This window comes from Corvus hawaiiensis, unplaced genomic scaffold (assembly GCF_020740725.1).
Source record: "Corvus hawaiiensis isolate bCorHaw1 unplaced genomic scaffold, bCorHaw1.pri.cur scaffold_236_ctg1, whole genome shotgun sequence".
Taxonomy (NCBI): Eukaryota; Metazoa; Chordata; class Aves; order Passeriformes; family Corvidae; genus Corvus; species Corvus hawaiiensis.
This window is the reverse complement of record NW_025963311.1, coordinates 1-22,881: the sequence shown is the minus strand read 5'-3', so window position 1 is coordinate 22,881 and position 22,881 is coordinate 1. Positions and strand designations below refer to the sequence as shown.

At 53.9% G+C, this 22,881-nt stretch overlaps 1 protein-coding gene and 1 long non-coding RNA gene across 2 annotated transcripts in view; both read right to left on the bottom strand.

Annotated features, from left to right (window-relative positions):
* LOC125320865 (E3 ubiquitin-protein ligase BRE1B-like) overlaps positions 1–20,389 on the bottom strand; it is a gene marked incomplete at its 5' end in the record, with an annotated part of 42,579 nt that extends 22,190 nt beyond the window's left edge. Inside the window, 6 exons of the mRNA XM_048293290.1 lie at positions 2,658–2,779; positions 4,366–4,501; positions 11,462–11,641; positions 16,457–16,576; positions 19,145–19,219; positions 20,189–20,389. Coding sequence (XP_048149247.1) covers positions 2,658–2,779; positions 4,366–4,501; positions 11,462–11,641; positions 16,457–16,576; positions 19,145–19,219; positions 20,189–20,389 — 834 coding nt within the window. The remainder of the gene's footprint in view (positions 1–2,657; positions 2,780–4,365; positions 4,502–11,461; positions 11,642–16,456; positions 16,577–19,144; positions 19,220–20,188) is intronic.
* On the bottom strand, positions 12,066–12,473 carry LOC125320867. Its single transcript, XR_007201321.1, has 3 exons — positions 12,358–12,473; positions 12,178–12,283; positions 12,066–12,104 (listed from the first exon to the last, which is right to left on the bottom strand). It is a non-coding gene; the product is annotated as an uncharacterized LOC125320867 (long non-coding RNA).
* Positions 20,390–22,881: the final 2,492 nt, after the last annotated feature.

The window sequence follows — 22,881 nt, the reverse complement described above, 5'->3', positions numbered from 1 at the left end:
GGGGCATGGCCCTGCTCTTAAAGGGGCCATGGGCCCTGCTCTTAAAGGGGCCATGGCCCTGCTCTTAAAGAGGCCATGGCCCTGCTCTTAAAGGGGCCATGGCCCTGCTCTTAAAGGGGGCATGGCCCTGTTCTTAAAGGGGTCATGGTCCTGCTCTTAAAGGGGTCATGGCCCTGTTCTTAAAGGGGGCATGGCCCTGCTCTTAAAGGGGTCACGGCCCATTTGCTCTTAAAGGGGCCATGGCCCAGCACTTAAAGGGGCCATGGCTCTGCTCTTAAAGGGGCCATGCCCCGTTTTTAAAGGGGCCACGGCCCTGTTCTTAAAGGCGCCATGGCCCTGCTCTTAAAGGGGCCATGGCCCCGCTCTTAAAGGGGTCATGTCCCATTTTTAAAGGGGCCATGGCCCTGCTCTTAAAGGGGCCATGGCCCTGCTCTTAAAGGGGCCATGCCCAGCACTTAAAGGGGCCATGGCCCTGCTCTTAAAGGGGTCATGGCCCTGCTCTTAAAGGGGGCATGGCCCTGCTCTTAAAGGGGTCATGTCCCATTTTTAAAGGGGCCATGGCCCTGCTCTTAAAGGGGTCATGGCCCTGTTCTTAAAGGGGTCATGTCCCATTTTTAAAGGGGCCAGGGCCCTGCTCTTAAAGGGGCCATGGCCCCTGCCCCTTAAAGGGGCCATGCCCAGCACTTAAAGGGGCCATAGCCCTGCTCTTAAAGGGGTCATGGCCCTAGCTCTTAAAGGGGGGCATGCCCAGCACTTAAAGGGGCATGGCCCTGCTCTTAAAGGGGTCACGGCCCTGCTCTTAAAGGGGCCATGGCCCGTTTGCTCTTAAAGGGGTCATGTCCCCATTTTTAAAGGGGCCATGGCCCTGCTCTTAAAGGGGCCAGGGCCCTGCTCTTAAAGAGGTCATGCCCAGCTCTTAAAGGGGCCATGGCCGTGCTCTTAAAGGGGTCATGTCCCATTTTTAAAGGGGCCAGGGCCCTGCCTCTTAAAGGGGCCATGCCCAGCACTTAAAGGGGCCATGGCCCTGCTCTTAAAAGGGGTCACGGCCCTGCTCTTAAAGGAGCCATGGCCCTTCTCTTAAAGGGGTCATGTCCCTGTACTTAAAGGGGCCATGCCTGGTTTTTAAAGAGGTCATGGCCCTGTTCTTAAAGGGGTCATGCCCAGCACTTAAAGGGGCCCACACCCTGCTCTTAAAGGGGCCACACCCAACTCTTAAAGGAGCCACACCACCAACTCTTAAAGGGGCCGCACCCAACTCTTAATAGAGCCACACCCAACTCTTAAAAGAGCCACACCCAAACTCTTAAAGGAGCCACACCCAACTCTTAAAGGGACCCGCACCCAACTCTTAAAGGGGCCACACCCAACTTTTGAAGGGGCTGCAACCCAATGCTTAAAGGACCCACCTCAACTCTTAAAGGGGCCCCACCCAACTCTTAAAGGGGCCACACCCAACGCTTAAAGGGGCCACACCCAACTTTTGAAGGGGCCACACCCCAACTCTTTAAGCGGCCACACCCAACTCTTAAAGGGGCCACACCAAAGTCTTAAAAGACCCCCACACAACTCTTAAAGAGACCACACCCCAGTCTTAAAGAGGCTGTACTAGACACTTAAAGGGGCTACACCCAACTCTTAAAGGGCTGCACGCCTTAATGTGGCCACGCCCTCTTAATAGAACCACACCCAACTCTTAAAGGGGCCACACCCAACTTTTGAAGGGCCCACACCCAACACTTAAAGGGGCCACACCCAACTCTTAAAGGGGCCACACCCAACTTTTGAAGGGCCCACACCCAACACTTAAAGGGGCCACACCCAACTCTTAAAGGGACCACACCCAACTTTTGAAGGGCCCACACCCAACGCTTAAAGAGGCCACACCCCAACACTTAAAGGGGCCACACCCAACTCTTAAAGGAGCTGCACTCCTTAATGTGGCCACAGCCCTCTTAATAGAGCCACACCCAACTCTTAAAGGGGCCACACCCAACTTTTGAAGGGCCCACACCCAACACTTAAAGGGGGCCACACCCAACTCTCAAAGGGGCCAACACCCAACGCTTAAAGGGGCCACACCCAACTTTTGATGTGGCCACGCCCAACTCTTAAAGGGGCCCACACCCCAAAACGCTTAAGGGAACCACCTCAACTCTTTTAAGGACCCACACCCAACTCTTAAATGGACCACACCCCAATCTTAAAGGGGCCGCACCCAACTCTTAAAGGGGCTGCACCAAACTCTTAAAGGAGCCCACACCCAACTCTTAAAAGGACCACACCCAACACTTAAACGGGCTGCACTCCTTAATGTGGCCATGCCCGCTTAATAGAGCCACACCCAACTCTTAAAGGGGCCACATCCAACTTTTGAAGGGCCCACACCCAATGCTTAAAGGGGCCACACCCAACTCTTAATAGAGCCCACACCCAACTCTTAAAGGGGCCACCACCCCAACTCTTAAAGGAGCCACACCAAACTATTAAAGGGAGCACACCAAACTCTTAAAGGAGCCGCACCCAACTCTTAAAGGACCCCACCCCAACTCTTAAAGGGCCCACACCCCCTTTAAAGCCACACCGCCGACCACCCCTGGACTCGGAGGCCCCCGCCCCCAGCGCCGGCCCCGCCCCCATCCCGGCGAGGCCCCGCCCACCTTGCCGATCTCGGCCTGCACCTCGCGCAGCTTGCGCTTGTAGCGCTGCACGTCGCCCTTGAGCTGGTGGTTGTGGTTCTGCAGGGAGCTGATCAGGTGCCGCATCTCCCGGTTGATGGGGCCTGGCACAGGGCGGGCACCAGCTGAGGGCGGCCACTCGCGGTGCCAAGTTTGGGGGGGGGGTCTCAGGTATCCGGGGAGTCCAAAATTTGGGGGGTTTCAGGTGGGCAGGTGAGGTCAAAAAGCTCCAATTTGGGGGTTTCAGTGTTCAGGCAGCCAAATTTGGGGGTTTCAGGTGCCCACGTCACCTCACAAAGCCCAAATTTGGGGGTCTCAGGTGTCTGGGAAGCCGAATTTGGAGGTTTCAGGTGTCCAGGTGAGCTCAAAAACTCTGAGTTTGGGAGTCTCAGGAGCTAAGGGAGCCAAATTTGGGGGTCTCAGGTGCCCAGGTAGCCTCAAAAAGCCCAAATTTGGGGGTCTCAGGTGCCCAGGAAACCAAATTTGGGGGTCTTTGGTGCCCAGGTGACCTCGAAAAGCCCAAATTTGGGGGGTCTCAGGTGCCCATGTCAACTCACAAAGCCCAAATTTGGGGGGTCTCAGGTGCCCAGGGAGCCAAATTTGGGGGTTTCAGGGGCCCAGGTGAGGTCAAAAAGCTCCAATTTGGGAGTTTCAGGTGTTCAGGGAGCCAAATTTGGGGGTTTCAGCTGTTCGGAGACATTGGAGAGGCAAATTTGGGGGGCTCAGGTGTCTGGGAAGCCAATTTGGAGCTTTCAGGTGCCCAGGTGAGCTCAAAACCTCCAAATTTGGGGGTCTCAGGTGCCCAGGAAACCAAATTTGGGGGTCTTAGGTGCCCAGGTGACCTCGAGTGACCTCCTGGTGAGCCCATGCCCCAATCCAGGTGCCCCCGGGTGCCCCCCACGATCCCACAGGTGCCCCCAGATCCCCCCAGGTGCCCGCAAACCATCCCCAACCCCCCCCCAGGTGCCCCCAGGTGCGTTCCAAGTGTCCCCAGGTGCCCCAAACCTCTTTTAATCCCCCCCGGTGCCCCCCAGGTGTGCTCAGGTGCCCTCCAGATCCTCCCAGCTGCTCCCAAACCCCCTTTAACCCCCCCAGGTGCCCCCCAGATGTGTTTCAGGTGCCCCCAGATCCGCCCAGGTGCCCCCAAACCATCCCCAACCCCCCACCCCCAGTGCCCCCAGGTGTGTTCAGGTGCCCCCAGGTGCCCCCCAGATCCCCCCAGGTGCCCCCAGACCCCCTTCAACCCCCCCCAGGTGCCCCCCAGATGCCCCCAAACCATCCCCAAACCCCCCCAGGTGCCCCCAGATTCTCCCAGGTGCCCCCAAACCCCCCCAGGTGCCCCCAAACCCCCTTTAACCCCTTCAGATGCCCCCCAGGTGTGTTCAGGTGCCCCCAGGTGCCCCCAGACCCCCTTTAACCCCCCTGAGGTGCCCCCAGGTGCCCCCCAGATGCCCCCAAACCATCCCCCAACCCCCCCTCAGATGCCCCCAGGTGTGTTCAGGTGCCCCCAGGTGCCCCCAAACCCCCCCAGGTGCCCCCAAACCCCCTTTAACCCCCCTGAGGTGCCCCCAGGTGTGTCCCAGGTGCCCCCCAGATCCTCCCAGCTGCCCCCAAACCCTCTTTAACCCCCCCCAGGTGCCCCCCAGGTGCCCCCAAAACCCCCTTTAACCCCCCCCAGGTGCCCCCTCACCCGCCTGCTCGTTGGCCGCCAGGTTCTGCTCGAACTCGATGCGCAGCATCTCGTACTCCTTGCGCACCTGGGCCAGGGTGTCCTCGAGCTGGATCACCTCAGTGCGCAGCCGCTTCTGCACCCCCAGCTCGTCGCTCTGCCGACAGCCGGGAAGTTTTTGGGAAATTTTCAGGGAATTTTGGGGATTTTTTGGGGATTTCTGGATTTTTTCCGATTTTTTTCGATTTTTTTTCGATTTTTTTTTCATTTTTTTCCATTTTTCTTTCGACTTTTTTTAGATTATTTTTTTCATTTCCGATTTTTCCGATTTTTTTTTGATCTTTTTCAATTTTTTTTCGATTCCTTTTTCATTTTTTGATTTTTTTCGATTATTTTTTCCATTTTTTCTGATTTTTTTCCAATTTTTTTTGATATTTTTTGACTATTTTTTCATTTTTTTCCGATTTTTTCCAATTTTTTTTCGTTTTTTTCATTTTTTTCTTTTTTTCGATTTTTTTCGATTATTTTTTCATTTTTTTTCCGATTTTTTTTTGATTATTTTTCATTATTTTCCGATTTTTTCCTATTTTTTTTTCGAATTTTTTTTGCTTTTCATTTTTTTCCAATTTTTTTTCGATTTTTTTTTCAATTTTTTTCTTTTTTTTTTTTGATTTTTTTTCGATTATTTTTTCATTTTTTTCTGGTTTTTTGTCGATTTTTTTTCGATTTTTTTCGATTATTTTTTCATTTTTTCTGATTTTTTTCGATCCTTTTTCGATTTTTTTTTCGATTTTTTTTTCATTTATTTCCAAGTTTTTTGATTTTTTCCGATTTTAAAAAATTTTTCCTTTTTTTTTTTTTTGGAGGGTTTTCGAACTTTTAAGAAACACATTTTTTAAATTTTTTTTTTTTCCCCCATTTTTTCCCGATTTTTTTTTGATTTTTTGTCCAGTTTTGAATTTCAAAAGCAACATATTTTTAAATTTTTGGAAATTTTTTGAGACTTTTCCCGATTTTTTTCCGATTTTTTTTTCTGATTTTTTCCCCATTTTTATTTTTTCGAGCATCTTTTAATTTTTAAGAAACACATTTTTGAACTTTTGGGCTTTTTTGGTGGTTTTTTTTTCGGTTTTTTTCCGATTTTGTTCACAATTTTTTTTCCTATTTTTTTTAACTTTTTCCTGATTTTTTTTTGATTTTTTTCTGATTTTTTTTTAAATTTCTGGAGCGTTTTTGAATTTTTAAGAAACACACTTCTGAATTTTTGGGGAATTTTTTGGATTTTTTCTGATTTTTTTCCAATTTTTTTTCGATTTTTTTCCAATTTTTTTCCCATTTTTCCCTGATTTTTTTCCGACTTTTTTTCAATTTTTCTCTTGATTTTTTTTTTTTTGCATTTTTTGGACAGTTTTCGAATTTTTAAGAAACACATTTTGAATTTTTGGGGGATTTTTTGGGATTTTTTTTTTTTTTTCTCATTTTTTGATTTTTTTCTGATTTTTTTTCAATTCTTTTACGATTTCTTTTGATTTTTGGAGGATTTTTTAATTTTTTAAGCAGCACATTTTGAATTCTTTGGGATTTTTTTCCATTTTTTTCCGATTTTCTTTCAAATTTTTTCTGATTTTTTTTCAATTTTTTTCCAATTTTATTTCATTTTTTGGAGAGTTTTGAATTTTAAGAAGCACATTTTCTGAATTTTTGGGAGATTTTTTCGATTTTTTTGGATTTTTTCCGATTGTTTTTCAATTTTTTTCCGATTTTTTAAAATTCTTCGGAGGCTTTCTAAATTTTTTAAGAAGCCTATTTTTGAAGTTTTTGGGGATTTTCTTCAACTTTTTTCCGAGGGTTTTTTCGATTTTTTCCGATTTTTTAAAATTTTCTTTCAATTTTTTGCGGGGTAACTTTTTTTTTTTTTTTTTTTAAATTTGGGGGTTTTTTGGGGTGGAGATTTTTTGGGAATCCTCGCTGACCCCTGGTTGACCCCGGGCTGACCCCTCAAACTCCTCAGTGACCCCTCAGTGACCCCTCAGTGACCCCTCAATCCCCTCAGTGACCCCTCAGTGACCCCTCAGTGACCCCTCAGTGACCCCTTAGACCCCTCAGTGACCCTCAAACTTCTCACTGACCCCTTGCTGACCCCTCAGACCCCTGGCTGACCCCTCAGTGACCCCTCAGTGACCCCTCAGTGACCCCTCAAGCCCCTCAGTGACCCCTTAAACCCCTCAGTGACCCCTCAGTGACCCCTCAGTGACCCCTTAAACCCCTCAGTGACCCCTCAACTTCTCACTGACCCCTTGCTGACCCCTCAGACCCCTGGCTGACCCTCAGTGACCCCTCAGTGACCACTTGCTGACCCCTCAATCCCCTCAGTGACCCCTCAAACCCCTCAGTGACTCCTCAAACTCCTCGCTGACCCCTCGCTGACCCCCTGGCTGACCCCTCAGTCCCTTCAGTGACCCCTCAAACTCCTCAATGACCCCTTGCCGACCCCGGGCTGACCCCTCAGTGAGCCCTCAGTCCCTTTAGTGACCCCTCAAACTCCTCGCTGACCCCTCACTGACCCCTCAGTGACCCCTTAAACCCCTCAGGGACCCCTTAAACGCCTCAATGACCCCTCAGAGACACCTTAGACCCCTCAATGACCCCTTAAACCCCTCAGTGACCCCTCAAACCCCTCAATGACCCCTCAAAACCCCTCGCTGACCCCTCAATGACCCCTTAAACCCCACAGTGGCCCCTCGCTGACCCCTCAAACTCCTCATTGACCCCACAGCGACCCTCAGTGACCCTTAAACCCCTCGCTGACCCCTCAATGACCCCTTAAACCCCACAGTGACCCCTCAATGACCCCTTGCTGACCCTCAAACCCCTCAGTGACCCCTCAAACTCCTCGCTGACCCCTCGCTGACCCCTCAGTGACCCTTAAACCCCTCAGTGACCCCTTAAACCCCTCAATGACCCCTTAAACCCCTCAGTGACCCCTTAAACCCCTCAATGACCCCTTAAACCCCACAGTGACCCCTCAAACCCCTCGCTGACCCCCACAGTGACCCCTCAAACCCCTCAATGACCCTCAAACCCCTCGCTGACCCCACAGTGACCCCTCAAACCCCTCAATGACCCCTCAAACCCCTCAATGACCCTCAAACCCCTCGCTGACCCACAGTGACCCCTCAAACCCTCAATGACCCCTCAAACCCCTCAGTGACCCCTCAAACTCCTCGCTGGCTCCTTGCTGACCCTTCAGCGACCCCTCAGTGACCCCCTTAGACCCCTCGCTGACCCCTCAAACCCCTCAGTAACCCTTAAACCCCTCAATGACCCCTTAAACGCCACAGTGACCCCTCAAACCCCTCAATGACCCCTCAAACCCCTCGCTGACCCCTCAATGACCCCCTTAAACCCCACAGTGGCCCCTCGCTGACCCCTCAAACTCCTCATTGACCCCACAGCGACCCCTCAGTGACCCCTCAAACCCCTCGCTGACCCCTCAATGACCCCTTAAACCCCACAGTGACCCCTCAATGACCCCTTGCTGACCCCTCAAACCCCTCAGTGACCCCTCAAACTCCTCGCTGACCCCTCGCTGACCCCTCAGTGACCCCTTAAACCCCTCAGTGACCCCTTAAACCCCTCAATGACCCCTTAAACCCCTCAGTGACCCTTAACCCCTCAATGACCCCTTAAACCCACAGTGACCCCTCAAACCCCTCGCTGACCCCACAGTGACCCCTCAAACCCCTCAATGACCCCTCAAACCCCTCGCTGACCCCACAGTGACCCCTCAAACCCCTCAATGACCCCTCAAACCCCTCAATGACCCCTCAAACCCCTCGCTGACCCCACAGTGACCCCTCAAACCCCTCAATGACCCCTCAAACCCCTCGCTGACCCCACAGTGACCCCTCAAACCCCTCAATGACCCCTCAAACCCCTCAGTGACTCCTCAAACTCCTCGCTGGCTCCTTGCTGACCCTTCAGCGACCCCTCAGTGACCCCTCAAACCCCTCGCTGACCCCTCAAACCCCTCAGTAACCCCTTAAACCCCTCAATGACCCCTTAAACCCCACAGTGACCCCTCAAACCCCTCAATGACCCCTCAAACCCCTCGCTGACCCCCTCAGTGACCCCTTAAACCCCACAGTGGCCCCTCGCTGACCCCTCAAACTCCTCATTGACCCCACAGCGACCCCTCAGTGACCCCTCAAACCCCTCAATGACCCCTCAATGACCCCTTAAACCCCACAGTGACCCCTCAATGACCCCTTGCTGACCCCTCAAACCCCTCAGTGACCCCTCAAACTCCTCGCTGACCCCTCGCTGACCCCTCAGTGACCCCTTAAACCCCTCAGTGACCCCTTAAACCCCTCAATGACCCCTTAAACCTCACAGTGACCCCTCAAACCCCTCGCTGACCCCACAGTGACCCCTCAAACCCCTCAAAGACCCCTCAAACCCCTCGCTGACCCCACAGTGACCCCTCAAACCCCTCAATGACCCCTCAAACCCCTCAATGACCCCTCAAACCCCTCGCTGACCCCACAGTGACCCCTCAAACCCCTCAATGACCCCTCAAACCCCTCAGTGACCCCTCAAACTCCTCGCTGACTCCTTGCTGACCCTTCAGCGACCCCTCAGTGACCCCTCAAACCCCTCGCTGACCCCTCAAACCCCTCAGTAACCCCTTAAACCCCTCAATGACCCCTTAAACCCCACAGTGACCCCTCAAACCCCTCAATGACCCCTCAAACCCCTCGCTGACCCCTCAGTGACCCCTTAAACCCCACAGTGGCCCCTCGCTGACCCCCTCAAACTCCTCATTGACCCCACAGCGACCCCTCAGTGACCCCTCAAACCCCTCAATGACCCCTCAATGACCCCTTAAACCCCACAGTGACCCCTCAATGACCCCTTGCTGACCCCTCAAACCCCTCAGTGACCCCTCAAACTCCTCGCTGACCCCTCGCTGACCCCTCAGTGACCCCTTAAACCCCTCAGTGACCCCTCAAACCCCTCAATGACCCCTTAAACCCCACAGTGACCCCTCAAACCCCTCGCTGACCCCACAGTGACCCCTCAAACCCCTCAAAGACCCCTCAAACCCCTCGCTGACCCCACAGTGACCCCTCAAACCCCTCAATGACCCCTCAAACCCCTCAATGACCCCTCAAACCCCTCGCTGACCCCACAGTGACCCCTCAAACCCCTCAATGACCCCTCAAACCCCTCAGTGACCCCTCAAACTCCTCGCTGGCTCCTTGCTGACCCTTCAGCGACCCCTCAGTGACCCCTCAAACCCCTCGCTGACCCCTCAAACCCCTCAGTAACCCCTTAAACCCCTCAATGACCCCTTAAACCCCACAGTGACCCCTCAAACCCCTCAATGACCCCTCAAACCCCTCGCTGACCCCTCAGTGACCCCTTAAACCCCACAGTGGCCCCTCGCTGACCCCTCAAACTCCTCATTGACCCCACAGCGACCCCTCAGTGACCCCTCAAACCCCTCAATGACCCCTCAATGACCCCTTAAACCCCACAGTGACCCCTCAATGACCCCTTGCTGACCCCTCAAACCCCTCAGTGACCCCTCAAACTCCTCGCTGACCCCTCGCTGACCCCTCAGTGACCCCTTAAACCCCTCAGTGACCCCTCAAACCCCTCAATGACCCCTTAAACCCCACAGTGACCCCTCAAACCCCTCGCTGACCCCACAGTGACCCCTCAAACCCCTCAAAGACCCCTCAAACCCCTCGCTGACCCCACAGTGACCCCTCAAACCCCTCAATGACCCCTCAAACCCCTCAATGACCCCTCAAACCCCTCGCTGACCCCACAGTGACCCCTCAAACCCCTCAATGACCCCTCAAACCCCTCAGTGACCCCTCAAACTCCTCGCTGGCTCCTTGCTGACCCTTCAGCGACCCCTCAGTGACCCCTCAAACCCCTCGCTGACCCCTCAAACCCCTCAGTAACCCCTTAAACCCCTCAATGACCCCTTAAACCCCACAGTGACCCCTCAAACCCCTCAATGACCCCTCAAACCCCTCGCTGACCCCTCAGTGACCCCTTAAACCCCACAGTGGCCCCTCGCTGACCCCTCAAACTCCTCATTGACCCCACAGCGACCCCTCAGTGACCCCTCAAACCCCTCAATGACCCCTCAATGACCCCTTAAACCCCACAGTGACCCCTCAATGACCCCTTGCTGACCCCTCAAACCCCTCAGTGACCCCTCAAACTCCTCGCTGACCCCTCGCTGACCCCTCAGTGACCCCTTAAACCCCTCAGTGACCCCTCAAACCCCTCAATGACCCCTTAAACCCCACAGTGACCCCTCAAACCCCTCGCTGACCCCACAGTGACCCCTCAAACCCCTCAAAGACCCCTCAAACCCCTCGCTGACCCCACAGTGACCCCTCAAACCCCTCAATGACCCCTCAAACCCCTCAATGACCCCTCAAACCCCTCGCTGACCCCACAGTGACCCCTCAAACCCCTCAATGACCCCTCAAACCCCTCAGTGACCCCTCAAACTCCTCGCTGGCTCCTTGCTGACCCTTCAGCGACCCCTCAGTGACCCCTCAAACCCCTCGCTGACCCCTCAAACCCCTCAGTAACCCCTTAAACCCCTCAATGACCCCTTAAACGCCACAGTGACCCCTCAAACCCCTCAATGACCCCTCAAACCCCTCGCTGACCCCTCAGTGACCCCTTAAACCCCACAGTGGCCCCTCGCTGACCCCTCAAACTCCTCATTGACCCCACAGCGACCCCTCAGTGACCCCTCAAACCCCTCGCTGACCCCTCAATGACCCCTTAAACCCCACAGTGACCCCTCAATGACCCCTTGCTGACCCCTCAAACCCCTCAGTGACCCCTCAAACTCCTCGCTGACCCCTCGCTGACCCCTCAGTGACCCCTTAAACCCCTCAGTGACCCCTTAAACCCCTCAATGACCCCTTAAACCCCACAGTGACCCCTCAAACCCCTCGCTGACCCCACAGTGACCCCCTCAAACCCCTCAAAGACCCCTCAAACCCCTCGCTGACCCCACAGTGACCCCTCAAACCCCTCGGCTGACCCCGGGCTGACCCCGTGGCGGCCCCGGGCTGACCTCCATGTGCTCGATGTGGCGCAGGTGGCTGTTCTTGGTGGCCAGCAGCAGCGCCCGCGCCTCGTCCAGCTGCGTCTTCACCTGCAGGCTCTCGTGGTAGAGCAGCGAGAACTGCGACTGCAGCACCTTGTACTCCAGCGCCTCCTTCACCGCCTCCTCGGGCAGCGAGCGCAGCGCCACCTGTGCGGGGGCACCTGGGGTCACCTGCGGGCACCTGGGGGCACCTGAGTGACAGCTGAGTGACACCTGAGTGACAGCTGGGCACACCTGGGCACACCTGAGTGACCCCTGAGTGACCCCTGAGTGACACCTGAGAGACACCTGAGTGACACCTGAGTGACACCTGGGCACACCTGAGTGACACCTGGGCACACCTGAGTGACACCTGAGTGACACCTCCTTCACCGCCTCCTCGGGCAGCGAGCGCAGCGCCACCTGTGCGGGGGCACCTGGGGTCACCTGAGTGACAGCTGGGCACACCTGAGTAACACCTGAGTGACACCTGAGTGACACCTGAGTGACAGCTGAGTGACACCTGGGCACACCTGAGTGACACCTGAGTGACACCTGAGTGACACCTGAGTGACAGCTGAGTGACACCTGGGCACACCTGAGTGACACCTGAGTGACAGCTGAGTGACCCCTCCTTCACCGCCTCCTCGGGCAGCGAGCGCAGCGCCACCTGTGCAGGGGCACCTGGGGTCACCTGCGGGCACCTGAGTGACACCTGAGTGACACCTGAGTGACCCCTCCTTCACCGCCTCCTCGGGCAGCGAGCGCAGGGCCACCTGTGCGGGGGCACCTGGGGTCACCTGCGGGCACCTGGGGGCACCTGAGTGGCACCTGAGTGACACCTGAGTGACAGCTGGGCACACCTGAGTGACCCCTGAGCACACCTGGGCACACCTGAGTGACCCCTGAGTGACCCCTGAGTGACACCTGAGTGACCCGAGTGACACCTGAGAGACACCTGAGTGACACCTGAGTGACACCTGGGCACACCTGAGTGACACCTGAGTGACACCTGGGCACACCTGAGTGACACCTGAGTGACACCTCCTTCACCGCCTCCTCGGGCAGCGAGCGCAGCGCCACCTGTGCGGGGGCACCTGGGGTCACCTGCGGGCACCTGGGGGCACCTGAGTGGCACCTGAGTGACACCTGAGTGACAGCTGGGCACACCTGAGTGACACCTGGGCACACCTGGGCACACCTGGGTGACACCTGAGTGACCCCTGAGTGACACCTGAGTGACCCGAGTGACACCTGAGAGACACCTGAGTGACACCTGAGTGACACCTGGGCACACCTGAGTGACACCTGAGTGACACCTCCTTCACCGCCTCCTCGGGCAGCGAGCGCAGCGCCACCTGTGCGGGGGCACCTGGGGTCACCTGCGGGCACCTGAGTGACACCTGAGTGACACCTGAGTGACACCTGAGTGACACCTGGGCACACTTGAGTGACCCCTGAGTGACACCTGAGTGACACCTGGGCACACCTGAGTGACACCTGAGTGACACCTCCTTCACCGCCTCCTCGGGCAGCGAGCGCAGCGCCACCTGTGCGGGGGCACCTGGGGTCACCTGCGGGCACCTGGGGGCACCTGAGTGACACCTGAGTGACACCTGAGTGACACCTGGGCACACTTGAGTGACCCCTGAGTGACACCTGAGTGACACCTGAGTGACACCTGAGTGACCCCTGAGTGACACCTGAGTGACCCCTGAGTGACACCTGGGCACACCTGGGCACACCTGAGTGACCCCTGAGTGACACCTGAGTGACACCTGAGTGACCCCTGAGTGACACCTGGGCACACCTGGGCACACCTGAGTGACCCCTGAGTGACACCTGAGTGACACCTGAGTGACCCCTGAGTGACACCTGGGCACACCTGGGCACACCTGGGCACACCTGAGTGACACCTGAGTGACCCCTGAGTGACCCCTGGGTGACCCCTGAGTGACCCCTGAGTGACCCCTGAGTGACCCCTGAGTGACACCTGGGCACACCTGGGCACACCTGAGTGACCCCTGGGTGACCCCTGAGTGACACCTGAGTGACCCCTGAGTGACCCCTGAGTGACCCCTGAGTGACACCTGGGCACACCTGGGCACACCTGAGTGACCCCTGGGTGACCCCTGAGTGACCCCTGAGTGACACCTGAGTGACACCTGGGCACACCTGAGTGACCCCTGGGTGACCCCTGAGTGACACCTGAGTGACCCCTGAGTGACACCTGGGCACACCTGGGCACACCTGGGCACACCTGGGCACACCTGGGTGACCCCTGAATCCCCACCCCCCCCCCGCCCCCCCCAGTGTCCCCCAAGGTCCCCCGGTGTCACCTTGAGCCACTCCTGGCCCAAAATGCCCCAAAATGCCCCAAAATGTCCCAAATCTCACCTTGAGCTGCTCCCGGCCCCAAATGTCCCCAAATGGCCCCAAAATGACCCCAAAATGCCCCAAAATGTCCCAAAATGTCCCCAAGTCTGACCTTGAGCCGCTCCTGGCCCCAAAATGTCCCCAAAATGTCCCAAAATGTCCCAAAATGTCCCCAAATCTCACCTTGAGCCGCTCCTGGCCCCAAAATGACCCCAAAATGTCCCCAAAATGTCCCAAAACGTCACCAAAAAGTCCCCAAAATGTCCCCAAATCTCACCTTGAGCTGCTCCTGGCCCCCAATGACCCCAAAATATCCCCAAAATGTCCCAAAATGTCCCCAAATCTCACCTTGAGCCGCTCCTGGCCCCAAATGGCCCCAAAATGTCCCCAAAATGCCCCAAAATGTCCCCAAAATGCCCCAAAATGTCCCCAAATCTGACCTTGAGCCGCTCCTGGCCCCAAATGGCCCCAAATGTCCCAAAATGTCCCAAAATGACCCAAAATGTCCCCAAAATGACCCCAAAATGTCCCCAAATCTCACCTTGAGCTGCTCCTGGCCCCAAATGACCCCAATATGTCCCAAAATGTCCCAAAATGTCCCAAAATGTCCCCAAATCTCACCTTGAGCTGCTCCTGGCCCCAACTGACCCCAAAATGTCCCCAAAATGCCCCAAAATGACCCCAAACTGTCCCAAAATGTCCCAAAATGACCCAAAATGTCCCCAAAATGACCCCAAATCTCACCTTGAGCCGCTCCTGGCCCCAAATGACCCCAAAATGTCCCCAAAATGTCCCAAAATGTCCCCAAAATGTCCCCAAATCTCACCTTGAGCCGCTCCTGGCCCCAAATGACCCCAAAATGTCCCAAAAAGTCCCAAAATGTCCCCAAAATCTGACCTTGAGCCGCTCCTGGCCCCAAAATGTCCCCAAAATGTCCCAAAATGTCCCAAAATGTCCCCAAATCTCACCTTGAGCCGCTCCTGGCCCCAAATGGCCCCAAATGTCCCAAAATGTCCCAAAATGACCCAAAATGTCCCCAAAATGCCCCAAAATGTCCCCAAATCTGACCTTGAGCCGCTCCTGGCCCCAAATGGCCCCAAATGGCCCCAAAATGTCCCAAAATGACCCAAAATGTCCCCAAAATGACCCCAAAATGTCCCCAAATCTCACCTTGAGCTGCTCCTGGCCCCAAATGACCCCAAAATGTCCCAAAATGTCCCAAAATGTCCCCAAATCTCACCTTGAGCCGCTCCTGGCCCCAAAATGTCCCCAAAATGTCCCAAAACGTCACCAAAAAGTCCCCAAAATGTCCCCAAATCTCACCTTGAGCTGCTCCTGGCCCCCAATGACCCCAAAATATCCCAAAATGTCCCAAAATGTCCCCAAATCTCACCTTGAGCCGCTCCTGGCCCCAAATGACCCCAAAATGTCCCAAAATGTCCCCAAATCTCACCTTGAGCCGCTCCTGGCCCCAACTGGCCCCAAAATGTCCCCAAAATGCCCCAAAATGTCCCCAAAATGCCCCAAAATGTCCCCAAATCTGACCTTGAGCCGCTCCTGGCCCCAAATGGCCCCAAATGTCCCAAAATGTCCCAAAATGACCCAAAATGTCCCCAAAATGACCCCAAAATGTCCCCAAATCTCACCTTGAGCTGCTCCTGGCCCCAAATGACCCCAAAATGTCCCAAAATGTCCCAAAATGTCCCCAAATCTCACCTTGAGCTGCTCCTGGCCCCAACTGGCCCCAAAATGTCCCCAAAATGCCCCAAAATGACCCCAAACTGTCCCAAAATGTCCCAAAATGACCCAAAATGTCCCCAAAATGACCCCAAATCTCACCTTGAGCCGCTCCTGGCCCCAAATGACCCCAAAATGTCCCCAAAATGTCCCAAAATGTCCCCAAAATGTCCCCAAATCTCACCTTGAGCCGCTCCTGGCCCCAAATGACCCCAAAATGTCCCCAAAAAGTCCCAAAATGTCCCCAAAATCTGACCTTGAGCCGCTCCTGGCCCCAAACTGTCCCAAAATGTCTCCAAAATGCCCCAAAATGACCCCAAAATGTCCCAAAATGTCCCAAAATGACCCAAAATGTCCCCAAAATGACCCCAAATCTCACCTTGAGCCGCTCCTGGCCCCAAATGACCCCAAAATGTCCCCAAAATGTCCCAAAATGTCCCCAAAATGTCCCCAAATCTCACCTTGAGCCGTTCCTGGCCCCAAATGACCCCAAAATGTCCCCAAAAAGTCCCAAAATGTCCCCAAAATCTGACCTTGAGCCGCTCCTGGCCCCAAACTGTCCCAAAATGTCCCCAAAATGCCCCAAAATGACCCAAAATGTCCCCAAATCTCACCTTGAGCCGCTCCTGACCCCAAAATGTCCCCAAAATGTCCCCAAAATGTCCCAAAATGTCCCCAAAATCTCCCCTTCAGTCTCTCCTGGCCCCAAATATCCCCCAAATGACCCCAAAATGTCCCCAAATCTCACCTTGAGCTGCTCGTGGCCCCAAATGACCCCAAAATGACCCCAAAATGTCCCCAAAATGCCCCAAAAAGTCCCCAAATGTCCCCAAATGTCCCAAAATGCCCCAAAAAGTCCCCAAATCTGACCTTGAGGCGCTCCTGGCCCCTGACGGCCGCCTGCAGCTCCAGCTGCAGCTTCTCCAGCTCGGCCATGCGGGAGTTGGCCAAGTCCTGGTTCCCCTCCAGCTCCGCGTTCAGCATCTCAAACTGAGCACAAAGGCACCAAAAACGGCGGAATTCGCCCCAAAAACTCCAGGGGGTTCCAGGGATTCCGAAGAGTTCCAAAAAACACCCCCAAATTTGCCCAAAATCCCCGAAATTCCACTCCAAATCTGCCCCAAATCCATCCAAATCCAGCCCAAATCCCAGTTTTGTTTCTCAAACTGAATAAAAATGGCCCAAAAATGGTGGAATTGGCCCCAAAAATTCCAGGGGATTCCAGGAATTCCCAAAAAATCCCCCAAAAAATCTCCCCAAAAAATCCCAAAATTCCACTCTAAATCCAGCCCAAATCCATCCAAATCCAGCCCAAATCCCAGTTTTGCTTCTCAAACTGAATAAAAACGGCCCAAAAATGTCAAAATTTACCCGAAAATTCCAAAGGATTCCAGGGATTCCCAAAAAATCCCAAAAAAAGCCAAAAAACCCCCCAAACCCCCCAAAATTTGACTCCAAATCTGTCCCAAATCCAGCCCAAATTCGAGTTTTGCTTCTCAAACTGAGCACAAATGGACCAAAAATGTCGGAATTCGCCCCAAAAGTTCCAAGGGGTTCCCCAAAAATTCCCAAACTTCCCCAAAACTCCCAAATTCCAGCCCAAATTCCGGCCCAATCCGCTCCAAATCCACCCAGATCCACCCCAAAATCCCCCAAATCCTCCCCAAATCTCCTCCAAAATCCCCAAAATGACCCAAAATCCCCCAAGTCCCCCCAAAATCCCCCAAAACCCCCCCCAAATTCCCCAAATTTTTCCCCAAAATCCCCCCCAAAAATCCCAAATCCCCCCAAGAATCCCCCCAAGCCCCCCCAAAATGCCCCAAATCTCCCCAAAATCTCCCAAAATGCACCAAATTCCCCAAAAATCCCCCAAAATGCCCCCCAATCCCCCAAGTTACCCAGAAATTGCCAAAAAATGCCCCAAAATTGCCCAAAATCCTCTCCAAATCCCCCCAGATCTCCCTAAAATCCCCCCAAAAATCCCCCAAATCCACCCCAGATCCCCCCAAAATTCCCCAAATCCTCCCCAAATGCCCCAAAATCCTCCCCAAATGCCCAAAATCTTCCCAAATCTCCCCAAAATCCCCCCCAAATTCCCAAAAATCTCCCAAAATCCTCCCCAAAATCCCCTCAGAATTCCCCGAATCCCCACAAAATCCCCCCCAGTCCCCCCCAAAATACCCCAAATCCCCCCAAAAATTCCCAAAATCCCCCCAAATCCCCAAGCCCCCCCAAATCCTCCCCAAATCCCCCCAAAATTCCCAGTATCCGCCCAAAAGCCCCCAAATCCCCCCAAAATTGCCCAAGATGTCCTAAAATGCCCCCAAAATGCCCCCTAAAATGCCCCAAATCCCCCCAAATAGATCCAAATTTTCCCCCCAATCCCCCTAAAATGCCCCCAAAATTGCCCAAAATCCCCTCCAAATGCCCCAAATCTCCCCCAGATCCCCCCCAAATTCCCAAAAATCTACAAAATCCCCCCCCAAAACCCCCCAAAACCCCCCAAACTCCTCAAATCCCCCCAAATACCCCCCAAAATCCCCCCAAAATGCCCCAAATCCCCCCAAAATGCCCCAAATCCCCCCAGAATTCCCCAAAATCCCCCAAACGCCCCAAAATCTCCCCCAAAATGTTCCCCAATCCCCCCCAAAATCACCCAAATCCCCCCAAAATTCTCCCAACTTCCCCAAAATTGCCCAAAATACCCCAAACTCCCCCAAAATCCCCCCAAATAGTTCCAAATTTTCCCCCAAATCTCCCCGAAGTGCCCCAAAATCCCCCAAATTCCCCCCAAAATCCCCCAAATCCCCCCAATGCCCCCAAAATCCCCCCAAATTTCCAAAATTTTCTCCAAAATCCCCCCAAATCCCCCCCCAAAATGCCCCAAATCCCCCCAAAAATCCCCAACCCCCCCCAAAATCCCCCCAAAACCTCCCCAAAATTCCCCCTAAATTCTCAAAAATCTCCCAAATCCCTCCCAAATCCCCCCCAAATGCCCCAAAATCTCCCAAAATTCCCCCCAAATTCCCAAAATTTTCTCCAAAATCCCCCCCAAAATCCCCCAAATCCCCCCAAAATTCCCCCAAAATGCCCCAAAATCCCCCCAAAATTCCCCAAAAATCCCCCCAAAATGCCCCAAATCCCCCCGAATAGTTCCAATTTTCCCCCAAATCCTCCCCAAATGCCCCAGAATTCCCCCAAAATCCTCCCAAAACTCCCAAATCCTCCCAAAATCCCCCCAAAATTGCCCAAAATGCCACAAAATACCCAAACCTCCCCCAAATCCCTCAAATTCTGCCAAAATGCCTCCAAAATTCCCCAAATCCCCCCAAATTCCCCGGATTTTCCCCCCAAAATCCCCCAAATCGCCCCAAGATGCCCCAAATCCCCCCCCAAATACTTCCAAGTTTTTCCCCCAAATCTCACCCAAATTCCCCTAAAATGCCCCCAAAATGCCCCAAAATTGCCCCAAATCTCCCTAAATTCCCCCAAAATGCCCCAAATGCCCCAAAATAGTTCCAAAATCCCCCCCAAAAGCCCCCAAACCCCCCCCGGTACCTTCTGCATGCTCAGCGTGATTTGTCCCCCCTGGAAGCCCCCGGAGCTGCCGGAGCCGTACGAGCCCGAGGTCAGCTGGGCACAGGTGGGCACAGGTGGGCACAGGTGGGCACAGGTGAGCCCCAGGTGGGCACAGGTGAGCCCCAGGTGTGCCCAGGTGTATCGCAGGCCCCCCCAGGTGCCCCCCCAGGTGCCCCCAAATGTGCCCAGGTGAGCCTCAGGTGTGCCCAGGTGTGCCCAGGGTTGCCCCAGGTGTCCTCAAATGGGGTCCCAGGTGTGCCCAGGTGTACCTCAGACCCCCCCAGGTGCCCCCAGATGAATCTCAGGTGCCCCCCAGGTGTGCCCCAGGTGCCCCCAGATGTGCCCAGGTGTGCCCAGGTGTACCTCAGACCCCCCCGGGTGCCCCCAGGTGTACCCCAGGTGTACCCCAGGTGTATCCCAGGTGCCCCCAGGTGCCTTGAGAGGTGCCCAGGTGTGCCCCAGGTGTGCCCAATATCTCAGACCCCTCCCAGGTGTATCTCAGGTGCCCCCCAGGTGTCCCTGGGTGCCCTGAGAGGTGCCCAGGTGCCCCCAGGTGTGTCCCAGATGTGCCCAGGTGTATCTCAGACCCCCCCAGGTGTCCCCAGATGCCCCGAGAGGTGCCCAGGTGTGCCCAGGTGTGCCCAGGTGTATCTCAGACCCCCCCAGGTGTATCCCAGGTGTATCCCAGGCGTATCTCCGGTGTGCCCAGGTGCCCCCGAGAGGTGCCCAGGTGCCCCCAGGTGTACCCCAGGTGTGCCCAGGTGCCCCTGAGAGGTGCCCAGGTATATCCCAGGTGTATCCCCAGGTGTGCCCAGGTGCCCCCAGATGTGCCCAGGTGTATCCCAGGTGTATCCCAGATGTGCCCAGGTGTATCCCAGGTGTATCCCAGGTGTATCCCAGGTGCCCCCAGGTATGCCCAGGTGCCCCCAGGTGTATCCCAGGTGTATCCCAGGTGCCCCAGGTGCGCCCAGGTGCCCCCAGGTGTATCCCAGGTGTGCCCAGGTGCCCCCAGGGTGCCCCCACCTGCTCCAGGGCCTCGGCCAGGTGTCTGTCGAGGCGCCCCTCGCGCTTGCGCAGTTTGGCGCTGTCCCACTGCAGCCCCTCCAGGGTGGTGCCCATCTCCAGCACCTTCGTCTCGGCCGACGTGGCCTTGTCCTGCAGCTCGGCCAGCTGCCCACGGGGCGGGCACGGGGCGGGCACGGGGAGGGACAGAGCAAAAAAAACCCCCAAAAGTATTAAAAAAGCACAAAAAAATCCCCCCAAAAACCCCAAAATTTGACCCCAAGCCCAATGAGATTGGCCCAAAAATCAACGAAATGACCCCAAAATCCATCAGAATCTGCTCCCAAATCATCCCAAATTCGGCACCTCCGGCTCCTCCTGGGACAGGGCAAGGACAGGGCAAAAAAATCCCCAAAAAAACCCCAAAAGCCCAAAAAAACCCAAAATTTGACCCCAAGCCCACGGAATCGCCCCAAAAATCAACGAAATCACCCCAAAATCCATCAAAATCCACCCCAAAACGGCCCAAATTCGGCATTTTGGGGTTCTGGGGACACACAGGAGGGACAGAGAAAAGAAACCCAAAAAAACCCCCCAAAATTTGACCCCAAATGCAACGGAATTGGCCCCAAATTCAATGAAATGACCCCAAAATCCATCGAAATTCACCCCCAAAACGGCCCAAATTCGGCATTTTGGGGCTCTGGGGACAAGAAAGGAACAGGGCAAAGAACCCAAGACGACACCAAGAAACTCCAAAAAACCCCAAAACTGCCAAAATTTGACCCCTAACCCAATGAAATCGGCCCAAAAATCAAGGAAATGACCCCAAAATCCATCAAAATCCACCCCAAAACGGCCCCAATTCTGCGTTTCGGGGTTCTGGGGACACAGGGGAGGGACAGGGCAAAGAACCCAAGACGACACCAAGAAAACTCCAAAAAACCCCAAAACTGCCAAAATTTGACCCCTAACCCAACGGAATTGGCCAAAAATCAGTGAAATGACCCCAAAATCCATCGAAATCCACCCCAAAACGGCCCCATTCGGCACCCTCCGGCTCCTCCCAGGACAGGGGAGGGGCACGGGAAAGAAACCCCAAAACAACTCAAAAAAACCCCAAAAAAACCCCAAATTTGACCCCTAACCCAATGAAATCGGCCCAAAAATCAAGGAAATGACCCCAAAATCCATCAAAATCCACCCCAAAACAGCCCAAATTCGGCATTTTGGGGTTCTGGGGACAGAGGAGGGACAAGGCAAAGAAACCCAAAAAAAAACCCCAAGAAACCCCAAAATTTGACCCCAAGCCCAACGGAATCAGCGCAAAAAATCAATGAAATGACCCCAAAATCCACCCCAAAAGTGCCCAAATTTGGCATTTTGGGGTTCTGGGAACACGGGAGGGACAAAGAAAAAAAAAAATCCCAAAAATGTTAAAAAAGCCCAAAAAATCCCAAAAGACCCCCAAAATTTGACCCCAAAGTCAACGGAATTGCCCCAAAAACCAATGAAATGACCCCAAAATCCATCAAAATCCACCCCAAAACGGCCCAAATTCTGCATTTTGGGGTTCTGGGGACAGGGGAGGGACAGGGAAAAAAAACCAACCCAAAAAACGCCAAAATTTGACCCCCAAATGTAACGAAATCGGCGCAAAATCAATGAAATGACCCCAAAACCCACCCCAAAGCTGCCCAAATTCGGCATTTTGGGGTTCTGGGGACACAGAAAGGAAGGAAAAAAAAAAATCCCAAAAAGGTTAAAAAAAGCCCAAAACCCCCAAAATTTTAGCTCCGAACGCAACGGAATCGGCCCAAAAATCAATGAAATGACCCCAAAATCCATCGAAATTCACCCCAAAACGGCCCAAATTCGGCATTTTGGGGTTCTGGGGACAGGGGAGGGACAGGGCAAAGAAACCCAAAAAAAACCCCAAAATTTGACCCCAAATGCAACGGAATCGGCCCCAAATTCAATGAAATGACCCCAAAATCCATCAAAATCCACCCCAAAACGGCCCCAATTCTGCGTTTCGGGGTTCTGGGGACACAGGGGAGGGACAGGGCAAAGAAACCCCAAGACGACACCAAAAAACTCCAAAAAACCCCAAAACTGCCAAAATTTGACCCCTAACCCAACGGAATTGGCCCAAAAATCAGCGAAATGACCCCAAAATCCATCGAAATCCACCCCAAAACGGCCCCAATTCGGCACCCTCCGGCTCCTCCCAGGACAGGGGAGGGGCACGGGAAAGAAACCCCAAAACAACTCAAAAAAACCCCCAAAAAACACCCCAAATTTGACCCCTAACCCAATGAAATCGGCCCAAAAATCAAGGAAATGACCCCAAAATCCATCAAAATCCACCCCAAAACAGCCAAATTCGGCATTTTGGGGTTCTGGGGACAGAGGAGGGACAAGGCAAAGAAACCCAAAAAAAAACCCCAAGAAACCCCAAAATTTGACCCAAGCCCAACGGAATCAGCGCAAAAATCAATGAAATGACCCCAAAATCCACCCCAAAAGTGCCCAAATTTGGCATTTTGGGGTTCTGGGAACACGGGAGGGACAAAGAAAAAAAAAAAATCCCAAAAATGTTAAAAAAGCCCAAAAATCCCAAAAGACCCCCCAAAATTTGACCCCAAAGTCAACGGAATTGCCCCAAAAACCAATGAAATGACCCCAAAATCCATCAAAATCCACCCCCAAAA